At 33.7% G+C, this 17,563-nt stretch overlaps 1 protein-coding gene across 7 annotated transcripts in view; it reads right to left on the bottom strand.

Annotated features, from left to right (window-relative positions):
* pum (pumilio) overlaps nucleotides 1-17,563 on the bottom strand; it is a 718,098-nt gene that overhangs the window by 35,232 nt on the left and 665,303 nt on the right. For all 7 annotated transcript variants that reach the window (XM_072520724.1, XM_072520727.1, XM_072520726.1 and 4 more), the window contains 2 exons: nucleotides 5,161-5,472; nucleotides 3,133-3,415 (listed from right to left, as the gene is read on the bottom strand). In XM_072520724.1, the coding sequence (XP_072376825.1) occupies nucleotides 3,133-3,415; nucleotides 5,161-5,472 (595 nt within the window). The remainder of the gene's footprint in view (nucleotides 1-3,132; nucleotides 3,416-5,160; nucleotides 5,473-17,563) is intronic.

Raw genomic sequence — 17,563 nt, 5'->3', positions numbered from 1 at the left:
GCGGTATAACTCGACATCAAATAATTTAATTTACATCGAATTCATATTTATTGCCGTTTCCGACTCTAAGCTATTTCTAAACTTTTCCATTTGCAGTAAAATAAACTGTCTTGTAAATATACGCGATCTGAATATTATCCCTTTCTTCTAAATTTCCATATTATTAAAGTGCCTTGTTAATTATCTCACGATAAGCTGGAGGCTTATTTATGAATTTTTATCATTAGAAACCATCTTAAATAACAACAAATTTTTAAAGGGAAATAATTTGATTGCAAAAGTTATTTATTTTGCGACATTAAAAATATTTTTTAGCTGCAGAGATTTTATTGAGACAATCTGTTTGTAAATATGTATTGAGTATGCATTCCGCATTTGCTTCTCCCAAAGACTACTAGAAGCATTACTCCCCCGAATTTCTGCTTTTCTGTAAATGTTTATACCCTATATTTGTTGAATTTTCTTAGGTAAAGCGCATATCCTGTTATAATATAATCTATTCACACTCGAGAAGAAGAGGGACTAAACTATTACGAGGAATAGATCAACTCTTGGAAAATGTTACTCCCGACGATATAGAGTTACTGCTTTTCTGTAAATGTTTACATCAGATATTTCTCGAGTTTCCTTAGGCAGAGTAGAAGCTATTATTAACGCTATAATCTAGTTACAGCCGAGATATAGCGGTACTAAACAATTACCAGTGAAAAGATCCTGATTTCGAATTTATTTACTGGCCTAGGACTCACTCCTCTCAATCCTTGTTTTACGATCCTTCAACCAATGAATATACTGAATGTCTCGTCCGAACGATTATCTTGCAGTGTCCATACATTTCACGCACTTTTTCTTGTCTGCGAATTACAGTAGGGATTTTTGATTTTGTGATCACAGCTGTAGACAAATATGTGGGTTTCTAGTTCGTGTGTAAAACGAAATTTTTTCATTGATATGATTTAATAGTGACGTTAATTTTCTAGTAATAACGGTTCTAAAAGTTTTGCCTGTGCTGTACCTATAAGATCTCATAGACTGTTTTAATTGCCACTGACTATGTCTTATATTTAGTTCCCATATAATCAATATGGGCTGTGTCTGGACTAGTGTCTAGTAAATGTACTTAGTACTTAGACCAAGCATCCCGTTGCGTAACACAGACTCACTTATCCACTAAAATTTTTTATATAAACACTTTCAAGTTGTCTGCGAAAAGGGTATAAAATAATACTCAGATGCCAAGTTATGAGTCATTTCAGTTTCCTATCACGATGGCAGCGGACGTTAAATAATTAGATTTTTTAATCACAGCTTTTGTGGTGAGAACTCCCAATTTTGCGGTAAGTCTTGCTTTTTCTTCTTGTTATTTGATCATAAAATATAGAAAGATTTTATATCTTTCTAAAGTTCATTGCTGGGGCTGGCATTCAGTAGCCGTGCTCATCAATATGTCACCACTTCCGCATTTCTATTCCCAGGCTACATTTAAGGAGTCGCATTTGTTATAAAAATTCTTTAAATAAATGAATTCAATTTGTAATAAAAAATGAGAGTTCCTATTTTCAAAGTTCCCTCCCTCCCTACCCGCTCCAGGGGGTCAAGCAGGAGGGTCGTGTTTGGCGTTATTCGATAGATTTTTAAAAAATATTGAACACACGTTTCTCAGTTTTTCGATCCGATGTTTAATTCGGCGAATTATTCGACCATTCCGCTTCTTTTACACACCCTGCATATATAAATGTAAGAAATTTTTCTTGATAATATAAAAAAGTTACTTGTGAAACTATTAAACAATATAAACAATACAATTTACATCACTACTATATGTACAAAACTACTACTTTTATGTACAAAAATGCTGTTGATCTGTAATTCTCGCATCTTTGAAAATTTGAAGTTAACCAGTTATATTGATGTACAAATTTAAAATAATATGTACAAAGTCTTTGTAAGATTATATTTAATATACGCCGAAAGTTTTGATCAATTGGACACAATTTAATTTTATATGCATATTTACGAGAAGAATTGGGAATTAGAGAGGCTTTGTTTGCGCTATACAGTCCAAATACAATCCAAAAATCGAAAAAAGGTTGTGTACTAAGCGCGAATTTTTTTTATTTTGTACTCTGAGATGCACTCGAAGACCAAGAAGATCGCATAAAAGTGAATGGAATATTGATAAATGACACTGAAAGAAAAAAAAAGATAAGTGGTAAATCGTAACCAAATGACTTAAGTTTCCAATTTCAAATATCTGGGCAGTTGCATCGACGAGAATCTTAGTCGCGAATTAGAAATCATAGCTCTGAATAAAATAGTCAGGTCAAACTTTTTAAAAATGCGTAGCCTCGTAAGAAATAGACCACTCGATATAGAAATAATGTAACGTAATGTAATGAAATAACTTTGTAAAGTGCTACATATATTCCACACTTTTTATGGGGTAGAAGCCTGGAAGCTCAAAGTTAATAGCCTGAATAGAGGCATTTGGAATTGGGGTATATCGAAATCTGTGAACGTGAGCTGATCGAACTCAATAAAAATCGAAAAAATGTATATATTGGTCATGTAATGAGTCACAATGGATACCATTTCTACCAGCTCATAAGAGACGGTAAGATCGAAGATAGACGCTGACCAGACACTGCTCCTTGCTTAAGAACATACTAGATTGGACAGGCTTGGGCTCAAACGATTTGCAAAGAAAGACTCCAGCCAGAGAAGATAAAAACCGGGAATATTCTGATAAATGGGGCAGTTTTCTCTGGTCTAAAACTGTTAATGGACAGTAAAACAACAAGAAAAAATTCTAGTGTTAGTCAGATAACCAGATAATTAATAAAGGGTTCAACATGGCCTCTTGAAAGATATTTACAGCGCTGCCCTTGGCAAAACAACGGTATTGTCTATTGTTTAGTAAACTATGCTACAGAATATGAAGACTTTGGTGGTTTTGACCTCGCCTTTAGACACGACAATTGAATTAGTAACTGCATATAACCACAAACAAGTGTTTGTGTAAAATTTTTTTCAGTTTGTTTAAATATAATCTTACGCCTTTCCTATGAACATTTTTTAGGAAACAAATAAAACCAAACGACAGAAAAGACTCGAGAGTCTAGTTGCACCTACCTCCAAGAGTGGTCCCATTGACAGAAGTGTTGACGTTTGTGGCACCGTACAGACTTTGCTGTGTGCTGGAATACAAAGAGGCAGCTGCGGCGTGCGCGGCCGCGGCGGCTTGAGTTTGCCTCGTGGCTGCCGCTGCGGCAGCTTGCGGTTGCACCAGTACGGGCGCGGGAGACACCAAACGCATTGGCGTACCGTTGCGCATGGCAGCGGCGTTCTGTGCCATCAGGATAGGAGTCGCGTTCTGGTCGTAGTAAGGAACGATGTAGCCTCCTGGTACTTGCGGCTGGAAAAATTTACATAATCTGGTATTTACAATGTTTGTACACAGGTTCCAGTATGTATCAGTTAAATTACAGTGATATACAACATTAAATGTTTTGACTATTGTACATTTTACATATTACACCGAAAACATAACTACAAAAAATATACTTATACTTGTATTATTCAAATAGAGAGGGTTAAAAAGCAATAATAGCGATCATATATATATATATATATATATATATATATATATATATATATATATATATATATATATATATATATATATATATATATATCATCTTTATTATACTACCAGAGGACTAAAACTTGGACAATAAAAAAGGAGAGTTAGAAAAAAAAAACCTAAAATAAAGTAAATTGTCGCCACTAGTCTAATGGATGGGTACCATGCTTTTGAGCACTCCTATGACCTTCTCTGGATTAAACTTTTCTGTCGCTGAACCTCCTCTAGCAATTTCAGCAGCTTTCATTGCTGCGATTTTTCCCGGTATACCCATACTAGCGTGACCCTACTATGTTCCGCCCGGCTGTTGAGTTCTCCTTAGGGCTTTTAAGAGCTCCCATTACCGTTTCACTTTTTCTTCTTCTTCTTAGCCTTGTGTCGTCCATGTTTGGACATAGGCCTCTCCCAACTCCTTCCATCGGTTCTATCCTGAGCAACATATTTCCAATTTGTTCCGGCTATTCTTTTAATGTCATCTTTTAATGTCGGCATTTCACTATCTGTGCATATATCAATCCCCTTTTTTGATCCGTTTGTGCAGCCTGGATTCTGTTTTCTTTGCAGCATCTCTCTCGTGGTCATATGTCGACTTAAAAGTACCTTAGGCCTGTATGGTTTTCTCTTCCCCCTTATACAGACATCCAGTAGGACCTCCGTAGCTTCTGACGGTGTGCTCTTTGGGGCTCCTGTGATTCAAAGGCAAACAAGTCTTTGCACCTTGTTTGAGGACAGCCGATGACAGGCGAAAAAAATGGAAATAACAAAAAGTGAAAAAAATCAACAAAGACAAGTCCCCTCTGTACGGGAAGTAGTTGAAACCCTTCGATTTTTTAACACGAAGGATTTGTCACATCTTTCTACAACACACAACAATTTTCTTCATCCTAAAGAACGAAAGAGATCGATATTAAGAATATTAACCTTGAAATAATTTTTGACAACGCAATTAGATTATATCTACATCTGAACGGATGCATGCTTATTATACCTACATAATAGAAAAAGGAAAAAAAATCAACATAATACCTACATGATCCGAGTGTATGTTTATTGTTATTAAAACGATATTAGTAGTAAGTTTTCGTGGAAAAATTCGCTAGTGTACAGCTATTAGGTCAATGTATATTAAAGATGAATTAACCAAATAAATATATTTATAAGTACTCTACAAAAAGAAAATGGCCGAAAAAAGTTATATACAAATTAATAGAGAAACAACCCGTTCAAAAAAACTTGAAAATAGTTAAAAAAAAACAATTTGTTACATCTAAAACTGAAAATGAAGCCTGGCTTTATTACATTTTTCTAGAATTTTCACGAAAAGGAAAAATTGTTTTTATGTCATTGACAATAAAATTATTATTATAGTTCATCATTTATTGTCAGAAAGGTTTCTTTAAAGACTATTTTGGAATTTCTAATAAAGGTTTAAAAAATTTGCCCTTAACGAAAGACCAACTCTTTGACAAACCCAAGAATATCGACAGTATAGATTTTTTCTAATATAAATGACTCACCTGCACTTGTTGTTGCGCCTCAGTCGTCCCGTTGGGGGTAAGCGGTCGTCTAGCTCCATTGCTGGCACCCTGCTGGATGAGATTCGCCGGGGGAGCGGGATATACCCATGGTCCCACCCCATAGTACTGCGCCGGCACCCCAGCCGTTATCAAGTAAGGCTCCTGCTGGGGATTGACGAGGTAGGGGGGTTGTGGGAATGCTGCTGCAGCTTGCTGTTGTTGCGCCAAATACTGCTGTTGTTGTTGCTGCAACAGCTGAAGCTGTGCAGCGCTGGGTGTTGCAGCTTGCGACTGCTGAGATCGGAAGAGTTGCTGCAATAAAAAGAGAATTGGTTAATTTTGTATCCAAAGATGTAATTGACCGTAATATCAGTAAGATATCACTAAGTCTATTTGAAATCACTATCACTGTAGTAGACAAAATTGATAAGAAAGATAAAGGGATTGATCATGTCCTTATAAAACAAATGCCATGATTGGTCATGCCATGAGTGTTCAGAGTTTAACGGGTACAAGTCTAAGTAGGACCAAAAAGTATACAGTGTACTATATTTTTTTAGAAAAGTATTTTTACACAAAAAAAAACAAATACAATTGTTTCCCTCTGCAAATATACTTCTGTACTATTCTGTCTAGAGTGCTAATGAATTGTTATTTATTAAAAACTTATTCTCATTATTAATACTTCTTTTCCGTGTTGCTTTCACAGAGGTTCGACAAATCATAACTATCTTATTATTGTTCACTAAATTTCATTAATAAAAACACCACAAAGCTACATTACAATTCCTTTCGATTTCTGAGCCAGAACATTATGCATTAAACGCATCAGTCCAAGTAGTTTATATTGTAGATTGTACAAGATTCTAGACATAATTTCTGAACTTCTGAATTGAAATAGAGTGCAATAAAATGTTTCCTTGCATCTTTATCAGCATTTCGAAAGTTTTTAAAAAGTTATTAAAAAAAAACAAAGTTTTAAGTTACCAGGACAACAGTATGGCGTACAACACTTGACATTTCAAAAGCCTCTCGATCACAATGTACTTCATAAAAGTTTTCATATTCTACAGGATATACAATAAAAAGGACAAATTTAAACAACTTTGGTGCAAGTTAAGTTAAAAATTATAAAAGGTCTCCATGAACGAACTTTTTAAAATACGGAGAAAACTAACAAAACTATTTTCATTTACTTTTATATTAGTTCTACAAAATTCCAAAATATTTTGATAAAGGTTATTACTTTTTTTTACTTGTTTATGATATATAAAAATAACTTTTATATATACAACATATTTTTTTACCAAAATATTTTTGTGGATGAATGTCCCAGACTAAATAATATTTATTAGGAATAAAAAACAATTGTGTTATTCACGTTTACAGATACGCCGCCGTCCACATTTTTTTTCTTCTTAATTCGTTTTATTGAATATTTCAAAGTTTTCTTAGATGATCGTATAAATGAATGAAATATATAACGGATTAATGCTGTGATGTATCCGTTTAGCATTTCATTACTGTATCGTTTCTGAGTAAGTAACTAAAAATAGTGCCTAAGACTGAGAAAATCAGTTTAAGCCGGATCGTCTAGTGGGCTAACCCCCTCAAAGTTGCGCCGTGGGCGCTGTGTCTTACTTAAGCCGGGATCGGACAGAACCTGGAGGCTTTTCGCCGGTTTACGTCGGCAAACTAGAAAATAGGTAATAGTGAAAAGAAAACAGAACACGGCTGGGATCCCAAGTTACTGTGAAATTAATAAATATTAAGTAAACTTTTTGATAAACTCTAATACCGAGGGTTTAGTTTAGGTTAGTCTGTTGTAGGCCACCAGTGATGATGAAAAAATTTAGGAAGTAGGGGAAGTACATGCGGTGCATCAGCTTCCAATTGTCTTTTGAACTGTGTTGAATTACCGACAAATGACCGGACTGCACGCGTCGACCATAAATAGACAGTTTTGCCGTATCCCAGAGATCGTAAACCACAAATATTGAGGAGAAGAATGGCATTTTACGTTGCTTGGTTCCCGTTTTTATATTTTGTCTTTTTCTATTTTGTATTTTCTATTTCTCTTCGCCGGTGAAAAACGCCGCACCACGTTCTGTCAGATCCCGGCTTTATAAATCTAATTCTTGGCATCTCGGCATGATAAAACGACTGACATTTAATTTTATCGCGATATATTGATAATTTCGTACGTCTTTTAAAACAGCTATTCATCTTCATTTCGCAAAACGATTTTTCAAAACAAAAAAACACCAAGCTTGCCTACGGGAGAGTTCTGAGTGATGTACCAAAGCTGTGTTTTACTAGAATGTGTCTTACAGATAGAGTAGAAAAATATAACTTTGTTTTTCCTCGTATAATATATCGACGGTTAAATATCGAAACCTCGAAGTTAACAATTGGCCATTTTTAGATTTATGAGGATTTGGGTTCAAATCATTGATCCAAAGGTTCTGGCAAAACACGAGATTCACGAAAACTATGTGTTGGCATGTTTTTTTTAAATAATAATCGAATAAATACTAAGAAAGAAAAAATTTGTACTAAATATCAAATTTTATTCGCTCTCCTAAAAAATTGTAAATTTTGGCTTATGAGGTTTCGATATTTATTAATCGATAAATAAATCCGGCTTTTTCAGAAATCTGAATGATGTAAATTAATCTGGGAGCCCTGTTTGTCCAAAAAAATTATCAAAATTAGAAAAAGTTAGTTAAGATCAAAATTGGCTATTCTTCGTTCACAAATTGTTGAGAGCACAAAATATGCCTCAAACTCATAAAACGGTCGTAAATCATAGGCGTTCCTAAGGTGTTTATTCATTAAATAATAATATAATGTTTTAATACTGTTATATATAATATTGATAATATTTTAATAAGTACTAATATATTTAGCAAAAAAACAATTAAAACTTTCACGACTAATGTTGGTTATTATATTATATTAATAAAAATAAGAATTTAATTTTTTTCAATTTATATTTTTTTTCAAAAAAGAAATACCAAACCTAAACAAAATTTTACAAGAAGTTAGAGACGACCCGGATTTGCCTCATATCGGACGAACTAAATTGTGGCAAGTTTTAAAAGAATTAAATTTCCGGTGGGAGAAATCAGACCGAAAATCACTTTTGATTGACCGGGAGGAGAAGATGATGTTGGAGAAGAAATTATCTAAGATTCATACGAAAATTCCGGGCTGAAGAAAGGCCCATCTTCTACCAGGATGAAACGTGGGTAAACTCAGGTCATACTCTAAAAAAAATTTGGTCAGATAAAAATATATTAAGCTCCAGGCAAGCCTTTATGGAAGGTTGGTCTACTGGTATCTCCCCACCTTCTGGTAAAGGCAGTAGATTAATAATTTCTCACATTGGCAGTGAAAAAGGATTTGTTAAGCATGGTTTGTTGGAATTTCATTCCAAAAGCACAAAAGACTATCACGAGGAGATGACAGCTGATGTTTTCGAAGAGTATTTTGAGCAAATGATTGAACACATACCACCAAATTCAATTATAGTATTAGATAATGCACCTTATCATTCACGACTAGTAGAAAGACTTCTAACGAATGCGTGGAAGAAACAGGATATTCTTGACTGGCTGCGGAATAAGTATCTGCCTTACGAAGATGGAATGGTAAAAGCAGAACTTTTTAAAATTGCCCGGCAACACAAATCTAAGTTCAAGAAATACGTAGTTGACAAAATGGCGGAAAGGCGAAACATCACAGTCTTTAGACTTCCACCCTACCACTGCGAAATAAATCCAATTGAACTCATTTGGGCACAAATGAAAAGTTATGTGGCTAGAAAAAATACGTCATATAAAATACAAGTTGTACGTGAATTGTTATACGAGTCTTTATAACATCTTACAAAACAAAACTGGAAAGATGCAGTAAGACATGTAATAGAAGAACAAAAAATGTGGGATCTTGATAACATAATTGATGCGACCGTAAAGATTACTAACCTAATTATTAACCCTCAAGATGACTCGGATTCCGAAGTTGATCCTATTTATTTTGAATTTGAATAGTTTTCTAATCGTAATTATATAAGGTAAGTAATAGTAGTTGTAATCGTAAGGTATTAAAGGGGAAAGGCGCAAAATGTCGCCTGTCAAAATGTTAAATGTGTTTTAAATGTATCCATTTTTTTTTCAAATCCTGAGAAAACTAAAAAGCATTTTTGAAAAATTTAAAAGCAGAATTAAATATTTTTTTAGAATAAATAAAAAGTTTCTTTTGCATGCAATATTTTCAATTAAAAATTATACTATATTTTCTCTTTTATTTTCACCCCTGTTACATAACATATTAAAATAAACACTGTAGAAGTTTTCAGGGACTTTCTGCCCTGAGTAATAATGTAATCTTTCATTCTGCGTTTAAATTTTTCAAAAATATTTATTAGTTTTCTCCGGATTCGAAAATAATGGATACATTTAAAACACATTGGAAATAAATGTATCTTTTACAAATGGCAAGAAACTTTTTATTTTTGAATAAAATAAATAAGTTTTATTAAAAAATACAATTTACATAAGTACAATTTAAAAAATATATTTATTTAGTTCAAATAAATGTTTCAATCATATACTCTACGACACTGGTCGTTCATCTCTAACCATTCAAAATACCCCCGTAATAGGATTATAAGGTATTGTATTCCTTCAGATATAAGGTGGGTTAGTCGAAACGTCTTAAACCGTCAGTTTTAGGTTGGTTTTTACTATTATATCGTATTACCTATCCTCTCTGTATTTCAGTTTTCTAATTAGGGTTAAACTTGTAGTGAGCTATCAACAAATTGTGAACCGGGTATAAATCTAAACAGTTTCTTTTATGTACCTAGGTGTTACGATCAAAAATAATAAAGTAGTAAAAGGAAAACAATATTTATTGCGTGTGAAATAGTTTAGCGTGAATTTTTTCAAGTCTAAATGGATTTTTATTATCATCATTAATTGAAAACAGTAAATTACCAACGGCTCATTCCCACTTGCTTCACACTACTGACTTTTCTGTAAAAACCAACCAAATTCTTAACTTCTGATCAAAATTCAAGTCACCTGAATCAAGAGTTCTCGGTTAACGGTACTGCGACCGCCTAGAGGCACTTCGACTCGGCAGGACGTTGACTTTTGGTTCTAAATTGTGAGTAAAGTTTGCGGACATAACATTGGTCAAGCACGAGGACTGTTAGTAGGACAAGAAGAACCGTATGATAACTGTAAATCTGAACGTGTAGATGCTAAGATTACGTGAATGTGATTCACGAGTCGGTATTATTAGTTTGGGTAATTATGTGTTTAAATATTAGCTAAAGTGTTGGGTGGTACATCTAGAACTAGAGTATATTCGTTCCCGTTAGGTTTTTAAGATTTATTGACATTGATATTTCAGATACAACTTTTTATGAGACACTTAGATCATTCGATAACGTGGTCTAAAGCAGATGAAGCTAATTAGGGGAAACATTTACTATTTAGTAGAATCATCTTTTAATAGGTTAAATACCACAGTGGAATCTTATCTATCATTTAGAATGTTTTTCAAAGCATGCTAAAGTGAATAGCTCGTCAGATTTTGCAAATAATGGAAAAACTACTTAAGTACAAAAGTACTTTCATGTTTTTGAAATCACATTACTTGATTCGCCACTTCGTTTTCGATCGTTAAAAACTGAGTAGCTGATTTAACTCTAATCTAATGAATATAAATAATATAATATACTTAGAGGTCAACCTGGTTAAGATTGAAAATTACACCGCATTATATTTGAAAAGCGTTTGTAAAAGAATACAGAGAAGCTAATAAAAAAGATTATCTCCGATGATAGTGTGGATAGAAACTACTGACACTAAATATTTTGGAATGTTTTGCTTTTTCTTGTTCCAAATTTCTTTATTTTTCTGTACATTTTAGTGTAAACACACCTTTCACAGAGTTCACGGTTCAAAGTTACTTCAAAATAAAGCTCATGTATTAAAAGCACAAATCACAAAATCAAGCACATGTCATCGTTTGATAACCCAAACGCATGTGGTAAAAGATGTATTTAATTCTCATTTAAAACAATATTGATCTGAGACATTACCCCATATTTTATTATTTGTACCGCAAGCTTTTAGATATCCTCATATATATTTCTGTTTCTATTATGTTTTCATCAATTATTACAAATACATTAAATTCATCTCACTAGTAGCCTGGTAGCAGGTAGATAATTCTTGGCGATCCCGGCAGAGGACCTGCCCACGCAAGCTCATGGTTTTGCCCCCCAAAAAACCTTTCTCCCCGGGGAACCATCTCATGAACCGTAACATTTGGTTGAAGATGTCGTCTTCGACTTCTTTTGTACGGCTAAAGAATTCTTGTGTCATTTTAATAGGCCAGGGAAATAAGCAAAAAAGTACCCTATTTGTGACACTAAACCAGCCAGGCAAACGACAGTTGTTTTGACTAGAATAAACCTCTGTAACAAAAATCTATGTCTCCTGTATTCGATTTTTTGGACTTCATTAATTATTATTAACAAATAATGATCAAAATACGGCAAATTTTCACTTTTTTCATCTATCAGCAAAAAGTGAAGCATTTGAAACAAATTTGAGAGTAAAAAACTTATAAGTCATATAAAAACCTTCAAAATGGCGTTTTAAAAATGATTTTATCCTTATTTGTTGCTTAGAAAGTTGCAAAATAAGTCAGAAATTTTGGTTTTTTATAAATGTTTATAACTTTTTTAAAAATAAACTTATCGTCATTGAAAAATGAAATGATCCTGAAAAAACTAGAGTATTCTTTATTGAGCTCAGTAATTATTGAACATTTCTCGTATTATTTAATCCATACGCATATACTTAGTTCTAGATGGAGGTAGTAATAATAGTCAAGCAGATAACTATCGTTTTGTTTCTTTATCTAATAATAGTACATAAGTGTTCCGTAAAAACACGATTTAATGGAAAAAATAAATAATACAAATAAGGCCATTCAAACAATAGCATATTTTTCAAATGTACGCCCCTATTCTTGTGGTCCCACCTTAACAAAGACAACGTTTTTAAAGAATGGATCATATTTTCTCACAATTTTGCCACAATACGTTGCTAATATGTTTTTTATGAAGAAATAAATACTGTTTCTCATTATACTTTTCTTCAATAAGGTTCATCGTAGAAAATGACCCGTTATTATAAAATAAATATCGAGATAATTGCCAGAAAGACCAGAGAATACTAGAGAAGTATGTCAGTGCGTTAAGTATATAGTGATTTTTCATCAATTTATTTACAATCAGACATGAATGGAATTAATGAATATATAGCAAATAAACAGCAAGAGCTAATTCCCAAATACAGGGTTGATTTTCGTGTAGAACGCCCTGGTGTGATTGATTGGATTATTTTGAGCAGCAATTAAGAAAATGATAGGTTGATTTAAAAAAACCGCAAATTGGCAGCCGCCTAAACATACTGCTGAAAATATTGCTGTTTGGGACGTTGTTCGTAAAAATCAGAGCTGCTTCCGCACAGTCTTGCATTTGCATTTTAAGTGCAATCTAAGTAATACGACTAGATCAACCGGATTTTTGACACGTTACAGCATTAAGAATAGACTGTTATGAATCCAGTCTTAAATTCTATGTAACAAATATAGGATCAATTACAAATTCAGCTTAAAGCTTGTCCCATTCTTCCAAACACCATGTCAGGCCTACTAACTTGAGCCGTTGCATGAAAAAGGGACAATATTGATCAGAAACATTGTGTGATCGGCGGACGCAGACAGGTCAATTTTTGTGAAAAATTTTGTATTTATTAAAATCACCTAAAAAAAAATTATCTACCGCTGGAATAAAAAAGACAAGTCAAATGTTATACCTGTGGTTCCCTATCAAATAATGATCTTTTTCATACTCACAATTTTATCCATTTTAGAGATGAACTTAACCACTCCCGCCCTTGTACCTTTTCTACTATTACTACCGGTAATATTTATGTAGCTAACAGTCACTGAAGTAAGTTATTTTATCTGGTTTAGATCGGCGTATATCTAACCAAACGTTTGACTTACTGATTAAGAACAGTTATCAGAGAAATTGCTGGCTAGCTAAAAGACTGAGGGAGTTACGAAAAAAGGATAATATGTAAATGATTCATTCAATTTGTAATTTGAGTATTGATTACATTGCGTTTCTCACGTTTTTATCAGTTTTAATGTTTTCGTTAATATTATGACATTGCGTTTCTTACGTTTCTTATCACTTTCAATGTTTTCGTTGATATTATACCGAGTGAAATGTATAAGTATGCACGTATAGAAAAACAAAGCACAAAGAAACACAAAGCTGAGAAGAAATTATAGCGAAATTTAGAAAAAGTTTATCTTACGTTACAAGGAAAACCAATACGTTCACGCGAAGCTAAAGTATTAAGCTCATGTCGAATGAAAAGTAAAGATCGCTTTAATGCAAACGAGTTAAAAAAGTGTTTTGATGAATATTGGGGTTTAGGTTCGTACTCAAAGAGAGCATACATGGCATCTCTTATTCAAGTGAAGAACCTCCTTCACATCGACCAAGAACAATGGATCTGAATAAGGTTAAATGCAGGTCAAGAACTCTGGTTTATTCTCTTTTTATAAGCGAAAATAGGGAGCATATCTGTCGCGGTTGTCTTCTTAACGTTTTCGATGAAAGCAAAAACTTACGCCATTATAATTATAATTATAACTAACGCCAGTAAGATACAATCTACGATAGCAGGTACTGATGTAGAAGATAAAGGAGAAAAGACACCAAAAACAAAAATACTTTTATTTCCACTGTACGAAAGTCACTATTCACGACAGCACACTTCGAAGAAGTACTTATCACCTCACATAATTTAAAAGCTTAACCTCAGATTTAAAAAGCCAACAGTTGATATATGTTTTACCTGCGATAAATTTATTATGCAATCCAAAATTTGTACCGATGACCAGAAAGAAAAACTCTCGTCAGACCACAAATCCCACCAAATGGAAGCTGATCAAGCGTATGATGAAAAAAGGAAAGATACATAAACTGCCAAAACTGTTCCACATACATACACTTTCGACCTATAGCAGTGCCTACCAATACCAGATTTAAAATCATCTGTTGCATTTTATAAGAGACAGCTTTGGAGGTTTAAATTTAACAGTTCATGATAACAGTACAGGGAAAGCTGTTTAGTCACATGTGGTATGAATCTGTTGCAGGTAGAGGGTTGCAAATCAGACAGCATCTTGTCTGTACAGACACCTGCAAACAATCGTACCACCTGAGACAGAACATGTAATTTATTATTCAGACACAACTGGGGGACAAAACCGTAACTCTCATGTATCTGCCATCATTACGTGGAAATTTAATAGATCTTCCTCTAATATTAAGCTAATAGATCGTAAGTGTATGGTACCAGGTCACACTCACTTAGAAGTAGATACTGACCACAGTATAATTGAGAAAAAAAAAAAGAAGAAAACTGACAAATATTTCACCCTCATGACTGGATGCAGCCCTAAATTCACTGTTTTGGAAATGTCACAGAGTTCTTTGATTTCTCATTTTTACTTAAAGGTTGCTCATTTTTATCGATTTAAAAATGTCCTAAAATACAGGGTGTTACATTAAAAAAAGAGCCGATGGCGTCATCACTGTAATGTGTATCATCTTGTATAATGAATTTTATTGTAAAATGTAGAACATTAAATTTGAAAATCGACGTGTTTTACTTTTTTGAAAAAGGTTTTTCATCTAGGAAATATCGAATTTATTCCATACTTTACGGACACACTGTATGTAGTTTAGGTACAAACATAAGAACGCGCAAAAAGTAAATATGTTTACGGTTTACTACTTTTGTTTTTAATTGCCTTTTACTAATGTTTCCTTTGTCAATTTTTCTGTTTTTTGCAAACTAAAGCTCAAACTAAAACATTTTCTTTAAGAAAATTATACAGAATTAACATAAAAATTAAGCGAGATACTTTCATTCCAGAACTTTATTTTACCATTTTATTAATAGTCCCCTTTGTACAAATATAAAATTCAATTAGAACTTTTTCTATTGTTTTTAATTAACACTAAAGTTGCAGCGAGAAAATCGCTCCGTCCTGTATGCAAATCGGACTATCAGAAACTCCGCAGTTTACGGAACTAGCCCGCACATCTCTTACATAACTGTCGCCCCAGTGAACTTGGAAGATGAGGCCATTACCACCAAACGTAATATATTTATAAATACGTTATTTAAGTTCTAAGCGGCGGAACTGGTTTTTCTGTCATAAGCTGTTTGACTGGTCAAAAACTTTTATTAAAACAAAACAGCATCTCGATGATTAATTGATACACTTGGAAAGTCGGTTAAATGAGTGATATTACAAAAAACTAGAGCAATTAGAACGTTGGAATTTTTTTTTGTTTGAAATATTTATGTGAAACAAGTTCAAATGCATAAATGCCATACCTACTTCCTTTTGATTGACAGAATATTTCTATATAATGAAAAAAAAAAAAAAAAACAAATGGATAAAAGTAGGGTCATTTGTATATTACTGAATTTAGGCCACTCGACACTATCATTTAGAATTGAGTGAATACATTTAAATATTATTTTATATAGGATTATACCACACTTGATTTAAAGGAGTATCATTTTTTATTGACGTTTCAAATTGTTTTCAAAAAATGTTTCAATTTGAAAATTATGGATGGACTAAATCTTTAATATAATTTGAATTGGCTGTGGATGGAAATACCAATTTGACAGTTGACTTACTTGTCTTGTATACCGCCCTTGGTCTTGTATACACGGCATTAACCGTGTTTTGAGTGAAATTCTGAGAGAGGTATACCTCGGATTTATATCAGATTCTGACCCTTCTGAGCTTATGTAGTTAATTAGAGATGGTGTGATTCTTATTGTTGATTCTTTCAGTATTGATAACGAGAGCCTACTACATTATATTCATGTATTTGCTACATATCGCTCTTCATTTAGTTAGATGAGGGTTTGGCTTTTGATTTCTCTCTTTTTGCTATCCCCTTTCTTAGTCATGAAAGAGGGAAATCTCCATTACACTTTGTACACATTATCCCAGGCATTTTTGCGTATCCAGGATCTTTCTAAGTTTCTGCTTGGTGGAAAAAATAGATCTCAATATTTTAGTTGTTTTAAATGTTGTGATATTGTATTTATTTTCTATCCTTTTTAATTGTTTTGATAAGCCTACTGCGCTGGGCTACTTTTTGGCTTAAACGTACTGCTTCAAAAATGCCGCGACTAACGTAAAGCTATTTATGTGGCTTTCATCGCTTACGAAAATGCTTTCAAATATAATAAAAACCAAAGACATTGATGGTAGAGACCTACGCATCAGAAAACTTCTATTGGAAGAAGAAAGCAGTCGTTAGAGTCGATGGGAGCTTAACCTACAAATGTTACATTCAAAGAGGCGTCAGACAGAAATGCAATCTCTGCTCTTCCCGCTGTATCATTCTTCTGTAACCACAGCTTAAACTTAAAAATTACGTCAAAGAATGATCAAATGTTATATATAGTCAGTGTTGTTACATAGCTCAGAGACCTGGACACTGAAGGCTGTTAAGATCAATCGCCTATAGGCGTTTGAGATGTGGTTACATAGAAGAATGCTTCGAACACCTTGGACAGCAGATGCAGACCAATGAAGCATTAAAATAAGAACAATTTCACACTTAGAGCATATTCTTAGAGAAGACCTGAATACAGAATCCTTCAGCTGATCATAAATTACATCTGAGCAGTCATTAAGAAGAAAGAAGAAGGGAAACTCTAGATAAGAGAAGTACTCCAAAATTGTCATTAGCGTTACAGCGGCCATCCCACTTTCGGAGTACGGTACATGCGACAGTCAACTACGCACAAGTAGAAGAGGGTAGTTGGTACGCAGGAAAACAGGAAGGTATCCGTTTGCAGGACACGCCAGCCATTTCTAGGGATGGGTTCACCTGGTACGGTTTTTAGAAAATTTCCACCGTCAGAAAAAAAAGCTTATCATGAAAGGTAAAGAGGAATTGTAAGGAAACAGATGTCATGGCACAAAAACATTCGCGATTGTAGAGGAATACGCAGTGCTGAACAATTTCTTTCGACTAGCTGAAGACCGTGAACAACTCGCAGTGTAATTGCCAACTTTAGCGGCACATAAGATAGTACCGAAAGAAGAAGCTATTTACAAATGGTATTGTAATCTTTAAATCTCATCTTGACAGCATTTCTGGATCATTTTGGGTGTTTTGTTGGTTTCTTTCTAGAATCTTCTGAAATTACTTGTTTATACATGACAAGGGCCACTTATTTTTGTTAAAATA

Source organism: Diabrotica undecimpunctata, chromosome 1, assembly GCF_040954645.1.
Source record: "Diabrotica undecimpunctata isolate CICGRU chromosome 1, icDiaUnde3, whole genome shotgun sequence".
Taxonomy (NCBI): domain Eukaryota; kingdom Metazoa; phylum Arthropoda; class Insecta; order Coleoptera; family Chrysomelidae; genus Diabrotica; species Diabrotica undecimpunctata.
The sequence above is the reverse complement of the archived record's forward strand: the minus strand, read 5'-3'. Positions and strand labels throughout refer to the sequence as shown.